We start from the raw sequence: 21,230 nt of genomic DNA, 5'->3' as shown, positions 1-21,230 counted from the left end.
TGTCTCTCTCTCTCACTGTCCACTCCGCCTGTAAAAAAAAAAAAATACGTCTTAGAGATATGATCTTATTGTTATACATTTATCGAACATGAAAGCCTTTAAAAAAATTCAAAAGCATTGATAAAATCCTAAGATACCATGTAGAGTCTTGTTGAAAATTAATTCAGACGGTTATTTCTCCTATTGCAAATAATTATCTTTAATATATTTGTGACATATATTTTATGTTCAGACTTATATATTGTAGAAATATATTAAGACAAAACATCGATATGAAACAGATTTGGACATTCTTCCAGCCCTGTGGGCTTAATGCTTTGCTCCTTGTTACTTGAAATGTCTTAAGTAATCAGCTTTCATCTCAGAGATATTATATCCCTAGTCAATATATATGATTGCTTAGAAGTCCTAACATTTGGCTTATATTTTCTCTTTCTTATATTGATCGTAAAAAAAGTGATCTCTTCAGACCAAATCTCTCCCGAATGAAATTAGGCAGTATATAATATTAGCTAAAATGTCAAATTCATAACAAGAATTCTCTAACTACTTGGGTTCTGTCGCTCCCCGTCTTCGTGGAGGAACGACACAGGACCCTGCGCTGTTCTTTTGTCTGCTCGGCCCTCCCCGGGTTTGCTGCTGGTTCTTCCCGGGTTGGCTACCGACCCTTCCACCTTTGTGGAAGGGCGGTTCCCCCTAGCCACTTTCCCCACTTCCGCGGGGGAGCGGCACACCACCGGCCGGCTCTCTCGGGGGCTGCACAGGTGTTCCTCTTAGATGTTCCTGGTGCATGTTGTCTCTCTCCTCCTTTATAGTCCTCTTCCACCAATCCCAACTCTGCTACCCACACGCCGAGTACGCTGCTCTCCTCCAATCAGGAGCAGGTCCTACAGTTTATTGGTTGAACTGGAGGCAGCTGTGTAGAAGCTGTTTCCTCCTCTCCCAGCGCCATATTGTGGGAGAGCAGATGCATAGAATAAGTCTTAATTCCAGTAACTTAGTCTAGTCTGAGTTGCTCCCAGTTGCTCCCCACAGGGTTCAAGAATAGGCAACAGTATATGAAGGAAAAATAGATTTGCAAATGTCCCCAGATCTACAAGTTGGGGCTAAAATATTGTGATAGGTTTCAGTAAAAGCTAATCTTAATTTTTTTATTTCTTTTTTGTTTTTGTTTTTGTTTTTGACAGGCAGAGTGGACAGTGAGAGAGAGAGAAAGCGAGAAAGGTCTTCCTTTGCCATTGGTTCACTCTCCAATGGCCACTGTGGCCGGCGCACTGCGCCGATCCGAAGGCAGGAGCCAGGTGCTTCTCCTGGTCTCCCATGGGGTGCAGGGCTCAAGCACTTGAGCCATCCTCCACTGCACTCCTGGGCCACAGCAGAGAGCTAGCCTGGAAGAGGGGCAACCAGGACAGAATCCGGCGCCCCAACCGGGACTAGAACCCAGTGTGCCGGTGCCACAAGGCGGAGGATTAGCCTGTTGAGCCGCGACACCAGCCTACTAATCTTAATTTTATTCATTTATTTTCTAACAATAATATGGTGTCTGAGATGAGATTGATAAAACTGTCATGTATTGGAGAAATGCAATATTTAAATTAGTCCAGTGTTTACTGAAAATTTACTATACAAGTGAAATTCAAGTGTTCTTGAAAAATGGAATTTAAAAACAACTTCATTTTGGAGCAAAAAATTTGAAATTCATTGTTCTGTGGTGTCAGAGTATACAGTTTTCTTAAAAATGCATTATGAACTCTCAGTGTAGGAATTTCAAAAATTTTTGACATCAAAATAAACATCTTTTAATTCCATTTTCAATGAACTTTTGGAAGTACTCTCATATTTGGGAGACTATGATAAATAATGGGATAGAAGAAAGTAGGATGCAAAAATCAAAACATTTATAATTGCAAAATTGTTATATTCTTAGTTTTTTCTGTGAACTATATTGTATCTGTTAAAAGCTAAAAAAAAACTTAAAATGTTTTCTCAAAAGTGAACAAAATATTAATTTGGAAGTAATTATTTATTGACTTTTAACTAAGTACCAGCCTCTTTTTCAAGGTTTCATCAATAAACACAGTTGACTTCAATATCAGTTTTTACTTCTTCAAGAAGAAAACTAAAGAAAATAAATGTGATTGAGTATTATAGAATCTAATGGAAGGAACGAAGGAATCCAGATGGAGGGCAAAAATCGATGTTACCTTTGAGAAGAGTAATGTGAGGCCTCAAGTGGAAGAGGGCATGTGAACTGAGGCCTCAAACGTTCATGTGTTAGAAGGAAAGAGTTCCTTGGATTGGAGAGAGTGCAAGGTCCTGTATTGAAAAACAGTCTGACAGTTAGAAAACATAATTATTCAGTAAAGTCATCTGGGTTCAAATTGTGTGTCAGTTTCCTCATCCTTAAAACAGAGCTAATAAAAGTTTCTGGAACTGGCATTTTGGCACAACCGTTAAAGCATAGCTTGCAACACCCATATCCCATATCAGTGCTTCAGTTCAAGTCACTAGCTGTTCCATTTCAGATCCAGTTCCCTTCTAACGCATTTGGCAGGGCATCAGAAGATGACTCAATTGCTTGGGTCCCTGCTACCAACATGGGAGACCCAGCTGGAGTTCCTGACTCCTCCAGAGCTTCCTTTTGTGGCCATGTTTGGACTGAACCAGGGAAAGGAAGAGCTCTCTCCGTGTCTCTCCCCACCCCTCCCTCTCTGTCAATCTGCATTTCAAATAAAAATATACATGTATTCCAAATCTACAAGTGTTCAAATTCCTTAAAAAATGGAATAGCATTTGCATGTAATCTGTGCAATCCTCTTGTATACTATATTTTTAAAATTTTATTTATTTATTTGAAAGAGAGGGAATTCCATCTGCTGGGTCACTTCCAAAATACCTGCACTAGACTTGTCCAGGCATTAGAGGAGGAGCCAGCAGTGCAATCCAGTATTTCACATGGATGGCTAAAAACAATTGAACCACCAACTGCAGTCTTTCAGGGTTTGCAGTGAGCAGCAACCTATAGTCAGAAGCTGGAGCCAGGGATTGAATCCATAATTTCCACTCCCCAATGCACTTTTTTAAGATATTATTTATTTGTTTATTTGAAAGTCGGAGTTACATAGAAAGAGAAGGAGAGGCAGAGCGAGAGAGAGAGAGAGAGAGAGAGAGCGAGAGCGAGAAAGAGAGTGAGAAAGAGAGATCTTCCATCTTTTGGTTCACTCCTCAAATGGCCGCAATGGCCAGGGCTGGGCCAGGAGCCTGGAACTCCATCCAGTCTCCCACATGGGTGCAGGGGCCCAGGCACTTGGGCCATCCTCCGAGGCCTTCCCAGGCGCATTAGCAGGGAGCTGGATCTGAAGCGGAGCGGCCGGGGCTTGAACCAGCGCCCACATGGGACGCAGCATCACAGGCAGCGGCTTCACCCGCTGCAGCACAGCGCCGGCCCCTCCCTTTGTCTTTCTGAGACCAGCGGAGTCTGGGGAGGATTTCTGCGGGGAGGGTGTCCACTTGGACTCCACGGAAGATGGGAGCCATGGAGGCTTCTGAGCTGAAGAGGGCCACATGGGGGTGGGAACAGACTGCAGCCCGGGGGGCCACGGTGGGGCTGGGGAGAGGCGTGGGAGAAACAGCTCAGTGGAGGTGGCGCTGGACATGTCCCTCACAAAACCCCTGCAGGTTAGCACCAGGGCTGCGGGCGCTGCTGTCTGAGCTGGGGACGGTGGTCAGAGCGGCGTGGCGATGACACGGGGCAAGGGGGAGGCGGGCACCTGCCACTTGGCCCCTGCCCTGGTTCCCGGTGGACAGAGGCCGCGGAGGGCGGAGGAGAAGGGAATCCAGCCCGCCCCGGCCACCGGGCGATGCTGACTGCCCCGCGCCTCGCCGGCGGGGTGCGCTGCGGAGGGTCTGGGGGCCTGCGCCGGCGCCCCGGGTGTCACCACGCCGTCTGCTCTTCCCGCAGAGATCATGGAGGAGCACACCAAGGAGAACAGCTTCGCCTGGAGGGGGCGGCGCCGGGCGCGGGCGAGGGGCTGCGGCACCTGGTGTCCCGCGGGGCGGCCTCGCTGGGCACCGTCACCCTGGGGCTGCCCGCCGGGCCAGCGGATGGCGCCCGACCCGGGCCCCGGCCCGCGGCCGCACCTGGTCATCGCGGAGCAGCCCAAGCAGCGCGGCATGCGCTTCCGCCACGAGTGCGAGGGCCGCTCTGCCGGCAGCATCCTGGGCGAGAGCAGCACGAGGCCAGCAAGACGCTGCCCGCCATCGAGGTGAGCGCGCGCCGGGCGTCGGTGCCCCTGCCCCTGCCCCGGCAGCGCAGGGACTGAAGACAGAGGCCTCGGGGTGGTGGGAGAAGGGCGGCCGAAGCGAGGCCTTCGGAACCGAGCCCGCGGGTCACGGTACCCAACGAGACCCGTTATCCTTGTCACATTATAGCGCCATTTATTTCTTTTAAAGGCAGAGTTAGAATGCCCCGGGCCTGGCCGCTGCTGGCAGCGCCTCGTAGTTCCACGTCCCCGCGCTCTCGCGAGCAGAGCTGTGCAGCATGTGGTTGAGCGGCCGCGCCTTCCCTGAGCAACTTCTAGAAGGGGAATCTCTGGGGAAAGGGAACTCGCCCCTGGGGACACCCCGCGGTGGCCCCCGGCTCTTCCTGCATCCGGGTCTCCCACGTGGCGGGCACTTCCGGGTGTTGCTGCGCCTGCGCCGTGTGTGCCGTCTGGGCTCGAGGCCTGGGCCCTGCTGGCTCCTGTGGCCGACACGTGTCCGCTTAGAGCCCACGCGTGTCCCCTCTCCTGCCTCCCCACTGCCCTCGGGGAGACCCCTTCCCTCGCAGCCCCTCCTCCCTGGCCGCCTCCAGCGCTGTCGCCCCTGCCTGGAGACCCTGCCCCTCACCAGGGCCCCTCGCCGGGCCCCAGCCCCCTGCCCGCTCGCCCGCTGAGCAGCCCCCTCCCCTTTTGTTTCTGAAGCTCCCTGCCCCAGTGCTAGGAGCTGGGAACTCAGTCCAGGCCCTGACCCCGAGCCCGCAGTAGCCTGGAAGCCGGCCCGGAGCCCGCGCCGGACTTGGCGCCCAGGGCTCTGCCATGGCCGCTGGCCCGCAGCTCTGCGCTCACGTTTATTTGGGGGCTCAGTGGGTCCACGCTGTGCTCCTAGCCCGGGAGCGCCGACATGGTGGGTCGCAGTGTGGCTTTGGGGTGAGGGCAGGGATCGGAGCCCTGGCTCTGTCGCCCGTCACTCCGATGGGCCCGTCTGTGGAGCAGGTGCACACCGCAGCGCCCACCGCGTCCGGTTCCCGCTCCTGCGCCTGCCCGGTTGGCGTCCTCACTGCTCCATTGCTCCAGGCACTGCGGCCTAAGGCAGGCGACCCGCAGACGATCTGGGGAACGGGCTTCCTCCCACGTGCGTTTGCGGCCGTGGACAGAGGGACCGGCGGCTCTGGTGCGCCAAGGGCCGATCACCTGGCCCTTCCAAGCCTGCGCGCCTCCCATCTGTTTCTGCAGGTCGAGAGGGAATCCTTTGGAAGATGTATGTCCCAATTCTCTTGGCAGATTGTAATTGATGGCTAAATTTTCATGTGCTACTTTGTTTATTTGAAAGGCAGAGAGAGACAGAGACAGAGAGGAGAATTTTCCACCCCCACCCCTTCCCTGTGTCTGCACAGCTGGGTCCCTGAAGAATCACCAGGAGGTGGACATGAACGTAGTGAGGATCTGCTTCCAGGCCTCGTACCAGGACCAGCAGGGGCAGATGCACCACATGGACCCCGTGCTCTCCGAGCCCGTCTACAACAAGAGTGAGTGGCGGCCGCTGTCCCGGGGCCCATGTGCAAGGACGGACGCACAGGCAGTGGCCGGTTCCTAGAAATAGTTACTTAGTTCTTTAAGAAGCAGAAGGAGGGAGAGGGAGGGAGAAAGAGAGAGAGAGATCTGTCTGCGGGTTCACTCTGCATATGGCTGCAAGAGCCAGGGCTGGGCCAGGCGGGTCTCCAGTGTGGGTGACAGGGGCCCCATACAGGTCTCCTATGTGGGTGCAGGGGCTCCATCCCTGTCTCCTGTGTGGGTGCTAGGGCCCCATCCGGGTCTCCCGTGTGAGTACAGGGGTCCGGGCACTGGGGCCGTCATCCACTCCTTCCCAGGCCTTTGGCAAGGAGCAGGATCAGAAGTGGAGCAGCAGGGACTTGAACCTGTGAGGACTTCCCGAGTAGAGGCTCCTCCCTCTGCGACAAAACCCTGCCCTAGCTTCTTCTGTGGAGACAGTAACGTGTTCCTCAGAATCCCTGGCAGCCTCTGCCTTGTCCCACTGGTGGGAACTTGTCTCATGGTGACTCCTAGCTACAGGGAGTCTGGGAAAGTGAGTCCAGGGAGGGGCCCGGGCGTGGACAAGGGCACTGGCTCCCCAGGGAGCACCACAGGCAAACAAGTGCAGGGACTGCATTCAGGGATTTCAAAGTGCAGCTGACAGAGCAGCAGCACAGGTGGGCATAGGGGGCAGGGGGGATCTGTCCTAGGTGGGCTTAGGGGGCAGGGGGCTCTGTCCCAGGTGGGCATAGGGGGCAAGGGGGCTCTGTCCCAGGTGGGCATAGGGGGCAGGGGGCTCTGTCCCAGGTGGGCTTAGGGGGGCAGGGGGTTCTGTATTAAGCTGGCTTAATGGGACAGGAGACTCTGTCCAGGTGGGCTTAGTGGGACAGGAAGCTTTTCCCAAGTGGACTTTGGGGGCCAGCGTGCTCTGTCCTAGGTGTGCTTTGTAGGGCAAGTGGCTCTGTACCAGGTGGGCTTAGCGGAGAAGGAGGCTCTGTCCCAGCTGGGCTTGGCAGGGCAGGAGGCTGTGTCCCAAGTTGTGTTTGGGGGGCAGGGGACTCTGTCGCAGGTGTGATTCGGGGGGCAGGGGCTCTGTCCCAGGTGGCCTAGCGGGGCAGGGTTTCTGTCCAAGGTAAACTTGGTGGGGCAGGGGGCTTTGTCCCAAGTGGGCTTCGGGGTGCAAGAGGCTCTGTACCAGGTGGGCTTAGTGTGGCAGGGGGCTCAATACCAGGTGGGCTTGTGGGGCAGGGGGTTCTGTATTAAGCTGGCATAATGGGACAGGAGTCTCTGTCCAGGTGGGCTTAGTGGGACAGGAAGTTTTCCCCAAGTGGACTTTGGGGGCCAGCGTGCTCTGTCCTAGGTGTGCTTTGTAGGGCAAGTGGCTCTGTACCAGGTGGGCTTAGCGGAAAAGGAGGCTCTGTCCCAGCTGGGCTTGGCGGGGCAGGGGGCTCTGTATTAAGCTGGCTTAATGGGACAGGAGTCTCTGTCCAGGTGGGCTTAGTGGGACAGAAAGCTTTTCCCAAGTGGACTTTGGGGGCCAGCGTGCTCTGTCCTAGGTGTGCTTTGTAGGGCAAGTGGCTCTGTACCAGGTGGGCTTAGCGGAGAAGGAGGCTCTGTCCCAGCTGGGCTTGGCAGGGCAGGAGGCTGTGTCCCAAGTTGTGTTTGGGGGGCAGGGGACTCTGTCGCAGGTGTGATTCGGGGGGCAGGGGCTCTGTCCCAGGTGGCCTAGCGGGGCAGGGTTTCTGTCCAAGGTAAACTTGGTGGGGCAGGGGGCTTTGTCCCAAGTGGGCTTCGGGGTGCAAGAGGCTCTGTACTAGGTGGGCTTAGTGTGGCAGGGGGCTCAATACCAGGTGGGCTTGTGGGGCAGGGGGTTCTGTATTAAGCTGGCATAATGGGACAGGAGTCTCTGTCCAGGTGGGCTTAGTGGGACAGGAAGTTTTCCCCAAGTGGACTTTGGGGGCCAGCGTGCTCTGTCCTAGGTGTGCTTTGTAGGGCAAGTGGCTCTGTACCAGGTGGGCTTAGCGGAAAAGGAGGCTCTGTCCCAGCTGGGCTTGGCGGGGCAGGGGGCTCTGTATTAAGCTGGCTTAATGGGACAGGAGTCTCTGTCCAGGTGGGCTTAGTGGGACAGAAAGCTTTTCCCAAGTGGACTTTGGGGGCCAGCGTGCTCTGTCCTAGGTGTGCTTTGTAGGGCAAGTGGCTCTGTCCCAGGTGGGCTTAGCGAGGCAGGGGGCTCTGTCCTAGGTGGGCTTAGAGTGGCAGGAGTTTTGTCCAAGTGGGCATAGGGGTGCAGGGTACTCTGTCCCAGGTAGGCATTGGAGGGCATGGGTCTGTGTCCTAGGAGGGCTTTTGGGGGCAGGGGTTTCTGCCCCTGTGGGCTTGGAATGGCAGGGGGCTGTGTTCCAGGTGGTCTTGCTGGGTCAGGGGGCTCTGTCCCAGGTGGGCTTAGTGGTGCAGGGGGCTGTGTCCCAGGTGCGCTTAGTGGGGCAGCGGGCTCTGTACCAGGTTGGCTTTGGGCAGAAGGGGCTCTTTTCCATGTGGGCTTTTGGGGGCAGGGGGCTGTGTCCCAGTAGACTTAGCAGGGAAGATCGCTCTGTCCCAGGTGGGCTTCACGGACAGAGGGCTCTGTCCCAGGTGGGGTTAGTGGTGCAGGGGGCTCTGTCCCATGTGGGTTTCCGGGGACAGGGAGCTATGTCCTAGGTGGGCTTCAGGGGCAAGGGGCTCAGTCCCAAGTGGCCTAGTGGGGCAGGGTCTATGTCCCAGGTGGGTTGGTGGGGTAAGGGGCTGTGTCCCAGGTTGGTTTCGGGTGGCAGGGGGCTCATTCCCAGGTGGGCTTCAGGGGGCAACGGGCTCTGTCCCAAATGGGCTTAGTGGGGCAGGGGCCTCTGTCCCAGGTGGGCTTAGCAGGGCAGGAGTCTATCTCAGCTGGGCTTGGCGGCACAGGGGGCTCTGTCCCAGGTGGGCTTAGGGGGCAGTGGACTCTGTCCCAATTGGGCTTGGTGAGTCAGGGGGCTCTGTACCAGGTGGGCTTAGTTGGGCAGGAGCTCTATCCCAAGTAGGCGTAGGGGGTCAGGGGGCTCTGTCCCAGGTGGGCTTAGCGGTGCAGGGGGCGCTTTCCGAGGTGGGTTCAGGGGACTAGGGGCTCTGTCCCCGGTGGGCTTTGGGGCCAGGGGGATCTGTCTCAGGTGTGTTTAAGGGTCAGGGGACTCTGTCCCAGGTGGGCTTCGGGGGGTAGGGGGCTCTGTCCCAGGTGGGCTTCGGGGGGCCGGGTGCTTGGACCCAGGTGGGCTTCGGGGAACAGGGGGCTCTGTCCCCGATAGGCTTCGTGCAGCAGGGGGCTCTGTCCCCGGTGGGCTTCAGAGGACAGGGGGCTCTGTCCCACATGGGCTTAGTGGGGCAGGGGTTTCTGTCCCAGGTTAGCTTAAGGCCGCATGGGTCTCTGTCCCAGTTGGGCTTAGTGGGGCAGGGGGCTCTGTCCCAGGTGAGCTTGTCAGGGTAGGAGGCTCTGTCCCAGGTGGGCTTGGCGAGGCAAGGGGCTGTGTCCAAGGTGGACTTGGTGGGGTAGGTGGTTCTGTCCCAGGTGGGCTTAACGGGGCAGGGGGCTGTGTTCCTGGTGGGCTTCGGGGGTCAGGGTTCTCTGTCCGAGGTGTACTTCAGGAGCCGGGAGTGTCTAACCCAGGTGGGCTTCGGGATCAGGGGCTCTGTCCCAGGTTGGCTTCGAGGGGCAGGGGCTCTGTCCCAGGTGGGCTTCGTATAGCAGGGGGCTCTATCCCAGGTGGGCTTAGTGGTACAGGAGGCTCTGTCCCAATTGGGCTTAGTGGGGCAGGAGGCTCTTTGCCAAGTGGGGTTAGGGGGGTAGGGGGCTATGACCCGGTGGTCTTCGGGTGGCAGGGGGCTCTATCCCACTTGGGCTTAGGGGGGGCAGGGGACTCTGTCCCAGGTGCACTTGCCGGGCCGGGGGCTGTGTCCCAGGTGGACTTGGCTGGGCAGGTTGTTCTGTCCCAGGTGGACTTAGTGGGGCAGAAGGCTCTGTAACAAGTGGGGTTTATGAGGCAGGGGGCTCTGTCATAGGTGGCCTAAGTGGGGCAGAGGTCTCTGTTCCAGTTGGACTTAGCGGTGCAGGGGGCTCCGTCCCAGGTGGATTGGCAGGGCAGGGGGCTCTGTTCCAGGTGGGCTTAGTGGGTCATGAAACTTTGTCCCAAGTTGGCTTTGGGGGGCAGGGGTCTCTTTCCCAGGTGTGCTTCAGGAGCTGGGAGTCTCTAACCCAGGTGGGCTTCGGGATCAGGGCTCTGTCCCAGGTTGGCTTCGAGGGGCAGGGGCCTCTGTCCCAGGTGGGCTTCGTACAGCAGGGGGCTCTATCCCAGGTGGGCTTAGTGGTACAGGAGGCTCTGTCCCAAGTGGGCTTAGTAAGGCAGGAGGCTCTTTCCCAAGTGAGGTTAGGGGGGTAGGGGTCTATTTCCCAGGTGGACTTCGGGCAGCAGGGGGGCTCTGTTCCAGGTGGGCTTCGGGGGCAAGGGTCTCTTTCCCAGGTGGGCTTAGGGGGGCAGGGGACTCTGTCCCAGGTGGACTCTGCGTTGCAGGGTTGCTGTCGCAGTTGGGCTTCGGGGGATAGGTGGCTCTGCCCAGGTGGGCTTTGGGCAGCAGGGGGCTCTGTCCTAGGTGAGCTTGTTGAGGTAGGAGGATCTATCCCAGGTGGGCTTGGTGAGGCAAGGGGCTGTGTCCAAGGTGGCCTTCGCGGAGTATGTGGTTCTGTCCCAGGTGGGCTTAACGGGGCAGGAGGTTGTGTTCCTGGTGGACTTTGGGGTCAGGGTTCTCTGACCGAGGTGTGCCCCGGAGCCAGGAGTCTCTAACCCAGTTGGGCTTCGAGGGGCAGGGGCTCTGTCTCAGGTGGGCCTCGTACAGCCGTGGGCTCTGTCCCAGGTGGGCTTAATGGGACAGGAGGCTCTTTCCCAAGTGGGCTTAGTGGGGCAGGAGGCTCTTTCCCAAGTGGGGTTAAGGGGGTAGAGGGCTCTGTCCCAGGTGGGCTTCGGGCGGCAGGGGGCTCTGTCCCAGGTGGGCTTCGGGCAGCAGGGGGCTCTGTTCCAGGTGGGATTAGGGGGGCAGGGGGCTCTGTCCCAGGTGGGCCTCGAGGGGCATGGGGCTCTGTCCCAGGTTGGCTTCAGGTGGCAGTGTGCTCTATCCCAGGTGGGCTTCGGGCAGTAGGGGGCTCTGTCCCAGGTGCGCTTGCCAGGCAGTGGGCTGTGTCCCAGGTGGACTTGGCTGGGCATTTGTTCTGTCGCAGGTGGGCTTAGTGGGGCAGGAGGTTCTGTAACACGTGGGGCTTGGGGGCAGGGGGCTCTGTCATAGGTGGCCTAAGTAGGGCACAGGGCTCTGTCCCAGTTGGGCTTAGCGGTGCAGGGGGCTCTGTCCCAGGTGGGCTTGGCGGGGCAGGGGGCTCTGTTCCAGGTGGGCTTAGTGGGTCGGGAGGCTCTGTCCCAAGTGGGTGTAGGGGGGCAGGGGGATCCTTTCTAGGTAGGCTTAGAAGGGCAGTGGACTCTGTCCCATGTGCGCTTTGGGGGGCAGGGGGCTCTGTCGCAGGTGGGCTTGGCGTAGCAGGTGGCTCTGTCCCAGGTGGGCTTAGAGGGACAGGAGGCTTTGTCCCAAGTGGGCTTAGGGGACATGGGGTTCTTTCCTAGGTGTGCTTTCGGGGGTAGGGGGCTCTGTCACAGTTGAGCTTGTGGGGGCAGGGGACTATGTCCTAGGTGGGCTTAGGGGGCATAGGGCTCTTTCCCAGGTGTGCTTTGGAGGATAGTGGGCTATGTCCCAGGTAAGCTTATGGGGCCTGGGGACTCTGTCCTAGGTGGGCTTAGGGAGCATAGGGCTCTTTCTGAGGTGTGCTTCGGGTATAGTGGGCTATGTTCCAGGTATGCTTATGGGGGCAGGGGCTATGTCCTAGGTGGGCTTCTGGGGACAAATGGTTCTGTCCCAGGTTAGCTAGGGGGACAGGAGGCTCTGTCCCAAGTGGGCATAGGGGGGCAGGGAACTCTGTCCTAAGTTTGCTTTGGGGGCAAGTGGTTCTGTCCCAGGTGAGCTTAGGGGGACAGGAGGCTCCGTCCAAAGTGGGCTTCGGGCGGCAGGGGGCTCTGTCCCAGGTGGGTTTGGTGGGGCAGGGGGCTCTGTCCAAGTGGGCTTCGGGGAACAGATGGCTCTGTCCTGGTGGGCTTAGGGGGTCAGGGTGCTCTGTCCTAAGTGGGCTTAGTGGGGCAGTTGGCTCTGTTCTAGGTGGGTTTCAGGGGACAGGGTCCTCTGTCACAGGTGGGCTTCGGGGGCAGTGGACTCTGTCCCAGGTTGGCTTCGGGGTTCAGGGGGCTCTGTCCCAGTGGGCTTGGTGGGGCAGGGGGCTCTGTCGCATGTGGTCTTTGGGGTGCAGTGGGTTCTGTCCCAGGTGGGCTTAGTGTGGCAGGGGGCTCTGTTCCAGATGGGCTTAGTGGGGCATGAGTTTCTATCCGAGATGGGCTTCAGGAGGCAGAAGGCTCTGTCCCAAGGGGGGTTAGGGAGCAGGAGGGTCTGTCCCAGGTAAGCTTCGGGGGTCAGGGTGCTCTTTCCCAGGTGTGCTTAGCAGGGCAGGGGGCTCTGTCCCAGGTGGGCTTCGGGGGACTAGGGGCTCTTTCCCAGGTGGGCTTTAGGGGTATGGGGCTCTGTCTCTGGTGTGTTTAAAGGGCAGGGAGCTCTGTCCCAAGTGGGGTTTGGAGGGCAGGGGGCTCTGTCCCCAATGGACTTGTCAAGGCAGGGGGCTCTGTCCCAGGTGGGCTTAGTGGGGCAGGAGGCTCTGTCCCAGGTGGGCTTCGGGGAGCAGTTGGCTCTGTACCAGGTATCTTTAACGGGACAGGTGCTTCTGTCCCAGGTGGGCTTAGCAGGGCATAAGCCTATCTCCCTGGTGGGCTTCGGGGTCCAGGGTGCTCTGTCCCAGGTGGGCTTGGTGGGGCAGGGGTCTCTGTCCTAGGTGGGCTTATAGTGGCAGTGGGCCCTGTCCCAGGTATGCTTAGCGGGCCTCTCTCCCAGGTGGGCTTCGGGGGGCAGGGTGCTCTGTCCCAGGTGGGCTTGGCAGGGTAGGGGTTTCTGTCCCAGGTGGGCTTGGCAGGGCAGTAGGCTCTGTCCCAGGTGGGATTCGGGTGGCAGGGGGCTCTGTGCCAAGTGGGCTTAGCGGGCTGTGGCCTCTGTCCCAGGTGTGCTTCAAGGGGCAGGGGGCTCTGTCCCAGGTGGGCTTTCGGGGGCTATGGGGCTCTGTCCCAGGTGGGCTTATAGTGGCAGTGGGTCCTGTCCTAGTTGGGCTTAGTGGTGCAGGAGGCTCTGTCCCAGGTGGGCTTCAGGGGTCATGGGGTTCTGTTCCAGGTAGGCTTAGGGGAACAGGGGGCTCTGTTCTAATTGGGTTTCATGGGACAAGTAGTTCTGACCCAGGTGGGCTTCATTGGGGCAGGGGGCTCTGTCCCACGTGGGCCTAATGGGGCAGGGGGCTCTGTCCCACGTGGGCCTAATGGGGCAGGGGCCTCTGTCCCACGTGGGCCTAATGGGGCAGGGGGCTCTGTCCCAGGTGGCCTTAGCGCGGCAGGGGGCTCTGTCCCACGTGGGCCTAATGGGGCAGTGGGCTCTGTCCCACGTGGGCCTAATGGGGCAGGGGGCTCTGTCCCACGTGGGCCTAATGGGGCAGGGGGCTCTGTCCCACGTGGGCCTAATGGGGCAGGGGGCTCTGTCCCACGTGGGCTTCAGGGGGGAAGGGGCTCTATACCAGGAGGGCTTAGCAGGGCAGGAGCCTCTCTCCCAGGTGGGCTTAGCGGGGCAGTGGGCTCTGTCCTAGATGGGCTTCTGGGGGCAGGGTCTCTGTCCCAATGGGCTTTGCGGGAGACGGAGGGCTCTGTCCCAGGTGGACGTAGGGGCTCAGTGGACCTTGTCCTAGGTGGTCTTAGTGCAGCAGGGGTCTCTGTCCCAGGTGGGCTTATTGGGACAGGGGGCTTTTCGCAAGTGGGCTTTGGGGGGCAGTGACCTATCCAACGTGGGCTTGACAGGGCAGGTGGCTCTGTCCCAGGTGGGCTTCGGGCGGCAGGGGCTCTGTAACAGGTGAGCTTTCGGGTGGCAATGGGCTCTGTCCTAGTTGGGCTTAGTGGGGCTGGGGACTCTGTCCCAGGTGAGCTTAGTGGGGCAGCGGGTTCTGTCCCAGGTGGGCGTAGTGGGGCAGGGACTCTGTCCCATGTGGGCTTAGAGGGGCAGGAGGCTCTGTACCAGGTAGCCTTAGCGTTTCAGGGGGCTCTGTCCCAGGTGGGCTCGGCGGGGGACTGGGGGCTCTGTCCCAGGTGGGCTCGGCGGGGGACTGGGGGCTCTGTCCCAGGTGGGCTCAGCGTGGGACTGGGGGCTCTGTCCCAGGTGGGTTCGGCGGGGGGCTGGGGGCTGTGTCCCAGGTGGGCTCGGCGGGGGGCTGGGGGCTGTGTCCCAGGTGGGCTCGGCGGGGGGCTGGGGGCTGTGTCCCAGGTGGGCTCGGCGGGGGGCTGGGGGCTGTGTCCCAGGTGGGCTCGGCGGGGGGCTGGGGGCTGTGTCCCAGGTGGGCTCGGGGGGGGGCTGGGGGCTGTGTCCCAGGTGGGCTCCGGGGGGGGGCTGGGGGCTGTGTCCCAGGTGGGCTCCGGGGGGGGACTGGGGGCTGTGTCCCAGGTGGGCTCTGGGGTGGGGGCTGGGGGCTGTGTCCCAGGTGGGCTCCCGGGGGGGACTGGGGGCTCTGTCCCAGGTGGGCTCCGGGGGGGGACTGGGGGCTCTGTCCCAGGTGGGCTCCGGGGGGGGACTGGGGGCTCTGTCCCAGGTGGGCTCCGGGGGGGGACTGGGGGCTCTCTCCCTGGTGGGCTCCGGGGGGGGACTGGGGGCTCTCTCCCTGGTGGGCTCCGGGGGGGGACTGGGGGCTCTCTCCTTGGTGGGCTCCGGGGGGGGACTGGGGGCTCTCTCCCTGGTGGGCTCCGGGGGGGACAGGGGGCTCTCTCCCTGGTGGGCTTGGCGGGGCAGTGGTGTCTGTCTCAGGTGGTCTTTGGGGGTCAGGGGGCTGTGTTCCAGTTGGGCTTAGGGGGGTAGGAGGCTCTGTCCCAAGTGGTCTTAGAGGGCAGGGGGCTCTGTTCCAATTGGGCTTTTTGGGGCAAGTAGCTCTGTCCCTGTGGGCTTGGCATGGCTGGGAGCTCTGAACCAATTGGGCTTGGTGGGGCAGGAGGTCAGTCCCAGGTTGGCTTAGTTGTAAAAGGGGCTCTGTCCCATGTGGGCTTAGGTGGCAAAAGGCTCTATTCCACATGCACTTGGCGGGGCAGGGGGCTCTGTCCCAGTTGGGCTTAGCAGGGCAGGGGGCTCTCTCCCAGGTGGGCTTCGGGGGGTAAGGGGCTCTGTCCCAGATGGTCTTGGCGGGGCAGGGTTCTCTGTCCCAGGTGGGCTTCGGGGGGTAAGGGGCTCTGTCCCAGATGGTCTTGGCGGGGCAGGGTTCTCTGTCCCAGGTAGGCTTAGGGGGACAGGAGGCTCTGTCTCAGGTGGGCTTTGGGGGGCACATGGCTCTGTCCCAGGTGGCCTTAGCAGGACAGAGGCTTCTGTCTGATGTGTGCTTAGCTGTGAACGGGCCTCTCTCCCAGGTGGGCTTCAGGGGGCAGGAGGCTCTGTCCCAAATGGGCTTAGGGGGGCAGGGGGCTCTGTTCCAATTGGGCTTCGTGGGGCAAGGAGTTCTGTCCCTGGTGGGCTTGGCGGGGCAGGGGGCTGTGTCCCAGCTGTCTTACTGCAAAGGAGGCTCTGTCCCAGTTGGGCTTAGTGGGAGAGGGAGCTCTGTCCCAGGTGTGCTTTGGAGGGCAGGGGACTCTGTCCCAGATGGTCTTTGCGGGGCAGTGGGCTCTGTACCAGATGGCCTTAGCGGGACAGGGGCTTCTGTCCCAGGTGGGCTTAGCTCTACATGGGCCTCTATCCCAGGTGGGCTTCGGGTTGCAGTGGCCTCTGTCCCAGTTGGGCTTCTGGGGGCAGGGTTCTCTATTCCAAGTGGATTTCAGGGGGCAAGGGGCTCTGTCCCAGGTGGCCTTAGTGGGGCACGGGGCTCTGTCCCACGTGAGCTTAGTGAGGTAGTGGGCTCTGTCCCAGGTGGGCTTCTGGGGGCAAGGGCTCTTTCCCAGGTGGGTGTGTGTGGAGACTGATGGCTCCTTCCCAGGTGGGCGTAGGGGCAGATTGGACCTTGTCCTAGATTGTCTTAGTGGGGCAGAGGTTTCTGTCTCAGGTGGCCTTGTTGGGGCAGGGGGCTTTTCCAAGGTGAGCTTAGTGGGGCAGGGGGTTCTGTCCCAGGTAGGCATAGGGGGGGAGGGGCCTCTGTCCCTGGTGGGCTTCTGGGGACATGAGGTTCTGTCCCAGGTGGGCTTTGGGGCTGGATGCTCTGTCTCGTGTGGGCTTAGGAAGGGTAGGCGGCTCTGTCCCAGGTAGCCTTAGCATTTCAGGGGGCTCTGTCCCAGGTGGGCTTAGCCGGGCAGGGAGCTCTGTCTTAGGTGGGCTTCATAGGGCAGGGGGCTCTGTCCCTGATGGACTTGTCATGGCAGGGGGCTCTGTCCCAGGTGGGCTTAGTGGAGCAGGATCCCTGGATGGGCGGGGCTGCTTCCTCCTCTCTTGCCTCTGCTGCCTCCTTGCTCCCCTCTCACCTCTGCCCCTCCTGCCCCACTGTGGCAATGACCATGTGTCCACCAGGCCCACGTGCACACTCGAGGAAGTTCCCGGTCCCAGATGCCCACCCTGAGCCATCAGCAAGGGATCGGGGCATGGGCGTCTCAGGGGCCCTTGCTCTGCACACATCTCAGCCCAGATGGCAAAGCACCTGGCTCTGTATACAGTGGACAGTCAGCGTGGCCATGGTGGGTGGGGTGAGACGATGCCAGCATACAGGCTGAAGGCCTGGCCCTGTCGTGAGTGGCCGAGAGCTCCAGGACAGCAGCAGGTGGGGGCCTCCCATGTGTGTGACCGCAGGGAGCCTCCTGTACCCAAGTAGGGGCCAGCAAGTGGCCCCAGAACCACAGATGCCCAAGGAATGAGCTGTGTCCACTCCCCCATCCCCAAGGCACAGCCACATAGCTAGGAAAGGCCACTGTGCCATGGACACTGTGCTGGCCCCAGGCTTGGATGCTCCTTGTACAGGGGCCAGGGACCCTGAGCTGTCCCTGCGACCCTGGGGCCCACACCCACCTGCCCACCTGCCACCCAAGTGCTCTGCCCCACTGAGCCCACGGGCAGGATGTGAGCAAGGATGGAGAGCCCAGACCTTGTCCCCATCACAGTGGCCCTCACAGGACAACGTCATGCTGCCCTGGCCACAGAGAGGACATGCAGAGCCTGGATGCTCAGGAAGAGCTGCATGGAGGCAGGGGCCTGGGGCCCTGGGCTGGAGGAGAGAGGGCCCTGTCTGGACATCTGAACAGTGCCCTGCACCTCCCTCACTGGGACAGGGACTTGCTCTGCTCCCCGCCCTGGGTGAGCCGGGCTTCTGCCTCAGGGACGTTGGCAGGGGTGGGCGGCAGAGGCCTGGCCAGGCACAGCACAGAGGCAGCCACATCCCGTTGCATCCCCACAAGGCCTCCAGCCCCCTGGAGGTGCCCAGGACTCCCCTGCCCCCAGCACTGGTCCTCCTGCCCAGCCTGAGTGTAGGGGGCGAGGGGTCCCTGGCACCCGGGGGTTCGCTCTGTCTTTGCATCTGGCCACACCTGTGACCCAGCACTGGGGCTCCTGGACTCCGTCTGACCCACAGGGAAGCCTGCAGAGCTGGCCACAGGAAGGGATGGATGGAGCCATCAGGTTACAAACTGGCCGAGGCCAGGAGCTACAGTGTCAGCGCCACCTCTACTTGGCTCAAAGGCGTTTGCTGACCTCCAGCCACTCGAGCCCAGGGAGTCTCTGAGCAGGCAAAGGCCAGTGCCGAGGGACCGTGCCAGGTGGAGTTCATGCACCAGGCCCCGCCCTGAGCCCTCCCAGGAATCCTGGGGGAGACGCATCAGCCATGGCACCCGTGTTCCCTGGACGTCCACATCACCCACAGTCAGGGCCAGCCTCAGGGTCCTGGAATCTGCATCACTCCTGGGCTTCTGTCTGGGGCCACAGCCACTAAGCAAGAGCCAGTGTGGCCAGCGAGGACAGTGAGGGCCATCGTGGACAGTGTAGACAGTGAGGGCCAGCGTGGACAGCATGGGCAGTGAGGGCCAGTGTGGATCACATAAACAGGGCCAGCGTGGACAGCGAGAGCCAGTGTGGACAGTGAGGGCCACCATGGCAGAGTGGGGCTGTGACACCATCCTCTGTCCCCATGTCGCCTCTCCCCGTCTGTCCCTTCCGGGAGTCCCAGGCCGTGCTCTGTTGCTGGACCGGAGCACTTGGGACCCAAGCTGTGTCTACCTCTGGGATCTGGGGGTGAGGAGGCCCCAGAGCTTGGGGCCAGCAACTGAAGCTGCCACAGGGACACTGGGTCCCACATCCCAGCGCCTGGCTCCAGGCCTGCTGGTGCGCACCCTGGCAGTAGGCAGACATGCTCAGACATGGGACTGGGCTGCACCCTGAGCTCCCAGCTTCGGGACACTTGGGGAGGGAACTGGGGAGCTCTGTGGTCTGTCCCTCTGTGTCTCCCAAATGAATAGATAAAAAAAATTTTTAAAACAAAAGCAAGGGGCTGGCGCTGGGGCGTAGCCAGTAAAGCCTCCACCTGCAGCACCAGAATCCTATATGGGCGCCGATTCGAGTCCCGGCTGCTCCACTTTCAATCCAGCTCTCTGCTATGGCCTGGGAAAGCAATGGAGGATGACCCAAGTCCTTGGGCCCCTGCACCTGTGTGGGAGACCTGGAAGAGACTCCTGGCAAGCAAGACCGCAGGGGCACCACTTGCTAAGACAAGGCAGGTGCATCAGCTCAGGTCTCACAGAGCCAGGATGGGGGTCCCGGGTCCTCTGACCTCTGACACCCACCTCCCCCAGCCTCTTGTGCTTCCTCCTGGCTATAGACACTCAGCCTAGCTCCTGCCCCCCACTCACACCACAGCTCACCCAGCTCCTGCCCCCCACTCACACCACAGCTCACCCAGCACCTGCCCCCCACTCACTCCACAGCTCACCCAGCTCCTGCCCCCCACTCACTCCACAGCTCACCCAGCTCCTGCCCCCCACTCACACCACAGCTCACCCAGCTCCTGCCCCCCACTCACACCACAGCTCACCCAGCACCTGCCCCCCACTCACTCCACAGCTCACCCAGCTCCTGCCCCCCACTCACTCCACAGCTCACCCAGCTCCTGCCCCCCACTCACACCACAGCTCACCCAGCTCCTGCCCCCCACACACTCCACAGCTCACCCAGCACCTGCCCCCCACACACTCCACAGCTCACCCAGCACCTGCCCCCCACACACTCCACAGCTCACCCAGCACCTGTGCCTAAACTCATAAAACAGCTCCCCCAGCACCTACACCTGTTCTCAACACAGCTCACCCAGCACCTGCCCCCACTCACTCCACAGCTCACCCAGCACCTGCTCCCGACACACCACAGCTCACCAAGCACCTTTGCCCTACTCACACCATAGCTCACCCAGCACCTGTGCTCCCGGTGGGGCCAGGGAGCCTGAGAGGGAGCCGCATGTGTCTGGGCTGCAGGTGCCTCGCCAGCTGCCCTGCTTTGGGAATCGGCTGTCAGGTGCTGAGCAGGCCATTGCCAGCTGTCCTGTTCAAGGCCAGTGACGTGGACAGTGGGGGGGGGGTGGTGAGACTGATCTCACCAGGGGACAGACACAGTGGCCCCAGGCAGAAGCCCCAAGCAGCCGGCCTGTGTGCCGCAGCCAGGGCTCACTATGCCTGGGCCCCCTCATGCCAAAATGGGACCCCTGGAGGGCCGTTCTGCTGGTAGGGAGGGGACTGCACAGCCCAGTGAGCCCCAGCTCCTGTGAGCAGCAAAGTCCGGGCATTGGCTGGGCTCTGAGGCAGCGGATGTGGGCTTTGTGATGCAGCCCAGCTCAGGCCCTGCCTTGTGCCTGCCTGGTCCAGGGGCAGTGCATAATCCCAGGCCTGGGATCTCTTCCTGTGCGTTTCCCATCCAACGCCCCCCCCACACACACACACACTCCTTGGATGAATCCCACTCCCACCGCAGTCATAGCGGAGCCAATCCCTCCCCTGTAAGGTGCTGGGTTCGGGGGGCCTGGGACTCAGGGGGCCGGGTCTCCCCTGCACTGGGCAGCGCAGGTCCCTGAGAGACCTCCTCACTGCTCTCCCACCTTCATCCACTCCCTCGCCCTCTCAGTCACCCACCTACCCACACCTGCCCGGCCCCGCCCTCCTGGGGAAAGCCAGCCCTGAACAGGTGAGCGAAGCAGGCCCTGGGGACAGAGAGGAACTGGGGCTGTTTCAGACAGAGGTGTCAGCCCAGGGCAGTGGCTGAGCCAGGACCACCACAAGGCACAGGAGGTGCAAAGGCCCTGGAATGGAGCAGACTCAGCAGGGGATGAGGAGGGGGGCCTGCATGGCTGGGCTAACCAACGAGGGTGCTGAGAGAGGGACAGGAGAGGGCAGGCGGGAGACCCCAGGATGGGAGCCAGCCTCGGGCAGACCCATGGGCTGCTCAGTGTGCAGCAGCCTCAAAGTCAGTGGGGCTTAGAAGTAACCACGTGTGGGCCATTCCTGGACCCCAGGAGGCTGTGGAGAGGAGCAGATGTGGGGCCCAGCAGCCAAGACCCCCAACCCCCATCGGAGCGCCTGGGCTGTGGTCCTGATTCCAGCTTCCTGCTGATGTGCACCTGGGAGACAGCTGGTGTCGGCTCCAGTCTTGGGTTCCTGCCACCTCGTGGGAGACCCCGGAGAAGTCCCTGGACCCCAAACCCAGCCTGGCCCAAGCAATGCCAAGGCAGAAACCAGGGAGGGAGCCTGTATATATGGAGATCTCTCTGTGTATCTCTCTCTCTCTCTCTCTCTCTCTCTCTCTCTCTCTGTGTGTGTATCACAAATAAATAAAGCAAAATAGAAATGTTGGGCCGGCACCATGGCTCACTTGGCTAATCCTCCACCTGCAGCGCTGGCACACCTGATTCTAGTCCCAGTTGCTCCTCTTCCAGTTCAGCTCTCTGCTGTGGCCCAGAAAGGCAGTGGAGGATGGCCCAAGTGCTTGGGCCCTGCACCAGCATAGGAGACCAGGAGGAAGCACCTGGCTCCTGGCTTAGGATCAGCGCAGTGCGCCAGCTGTGGCGGCCATTTGGGGGTGAACCAACGGAAGGAAGACCTTTCTCTTTGTCTCTCTCACTGTCTAACTCTGTCTGTCAAAAATAAATAATAAAAGAAGAAGAAATGTTTAGGATGCTGCAGAGGTCCCGTCTACCACAGCCAAGTGGCCAGGTCCCCACCGTGCTAGGCGGAGTGCCGCAGGGGCCTGGGTCCCAGCTGCGGGCACCGAGCACTGGCA

General features: G+C 60.4%; 1 protein-coding gene and 1 pseudogene across 2 annotated transcripts in view; both read left to right on the top strand.

Annotated features, from left to right (window-relative positions):
• Positions 1 to 2,739, top strand: part of LOC127485670 (uncharacterized) — a 102,595-nt pseudogene extending 99,856 nt beyond the window's left edge. Inside the window, exon 4 of the transcript XR_016210297.1 lies at positions 2,526 to 2,739. The product of XR_016210297.1 is annotated as an uncharacterized LOC127485670 (transcript). The remainder of the gene's footprint in view (positions 1 to 2,525) is intronic.
• An 825-nt stretch (positions 2,740 to 3,564) lies between these two features.
• Positions 3,565 to 21,030, top strand: LOC149125335 (uncharacterized). The gene is made up of 4 exons (XM_089299372.1): positions 3,565 to 3,678; positions 3,962 to 4,265; positions 5,654 to 5,785; positions 20,467 to 21,030. The coding sequence occupies exons 1-4, from the start codon at positions 3,565 to 3,567 to the stop codon at positions 20,562 to 20,564; spliced, it is 648 nt and encodes a 215-aa protein (XP_089155498.1). The 3' UTR covers positions 20,565 to 21,030.
• The last annotated feature ends 200 nt before the right edge of the window (positions 21,031 to 21,230 follow it).

The sequence above is a fragment of the Oryctolagus cuniculus genome, chromosome 7, assembly GCF_051225735.1.
Source record: "Oryctolagus cuniculus isolate XC-2025 breed Fujian yellow rabbit chromosome 7, ASM5122573v1, whole genome shotgun sequence".
Taxonomy (NCBI): Eukaryota; Metazoa; Chordata; class Mammalia; order Lagomorpha; family Leporidae; genus Oryctolagus; species Oryctolagus cuniculus.
This window is presented reverse-complemented; position numbering and strand designations above follow the sequence as displayed.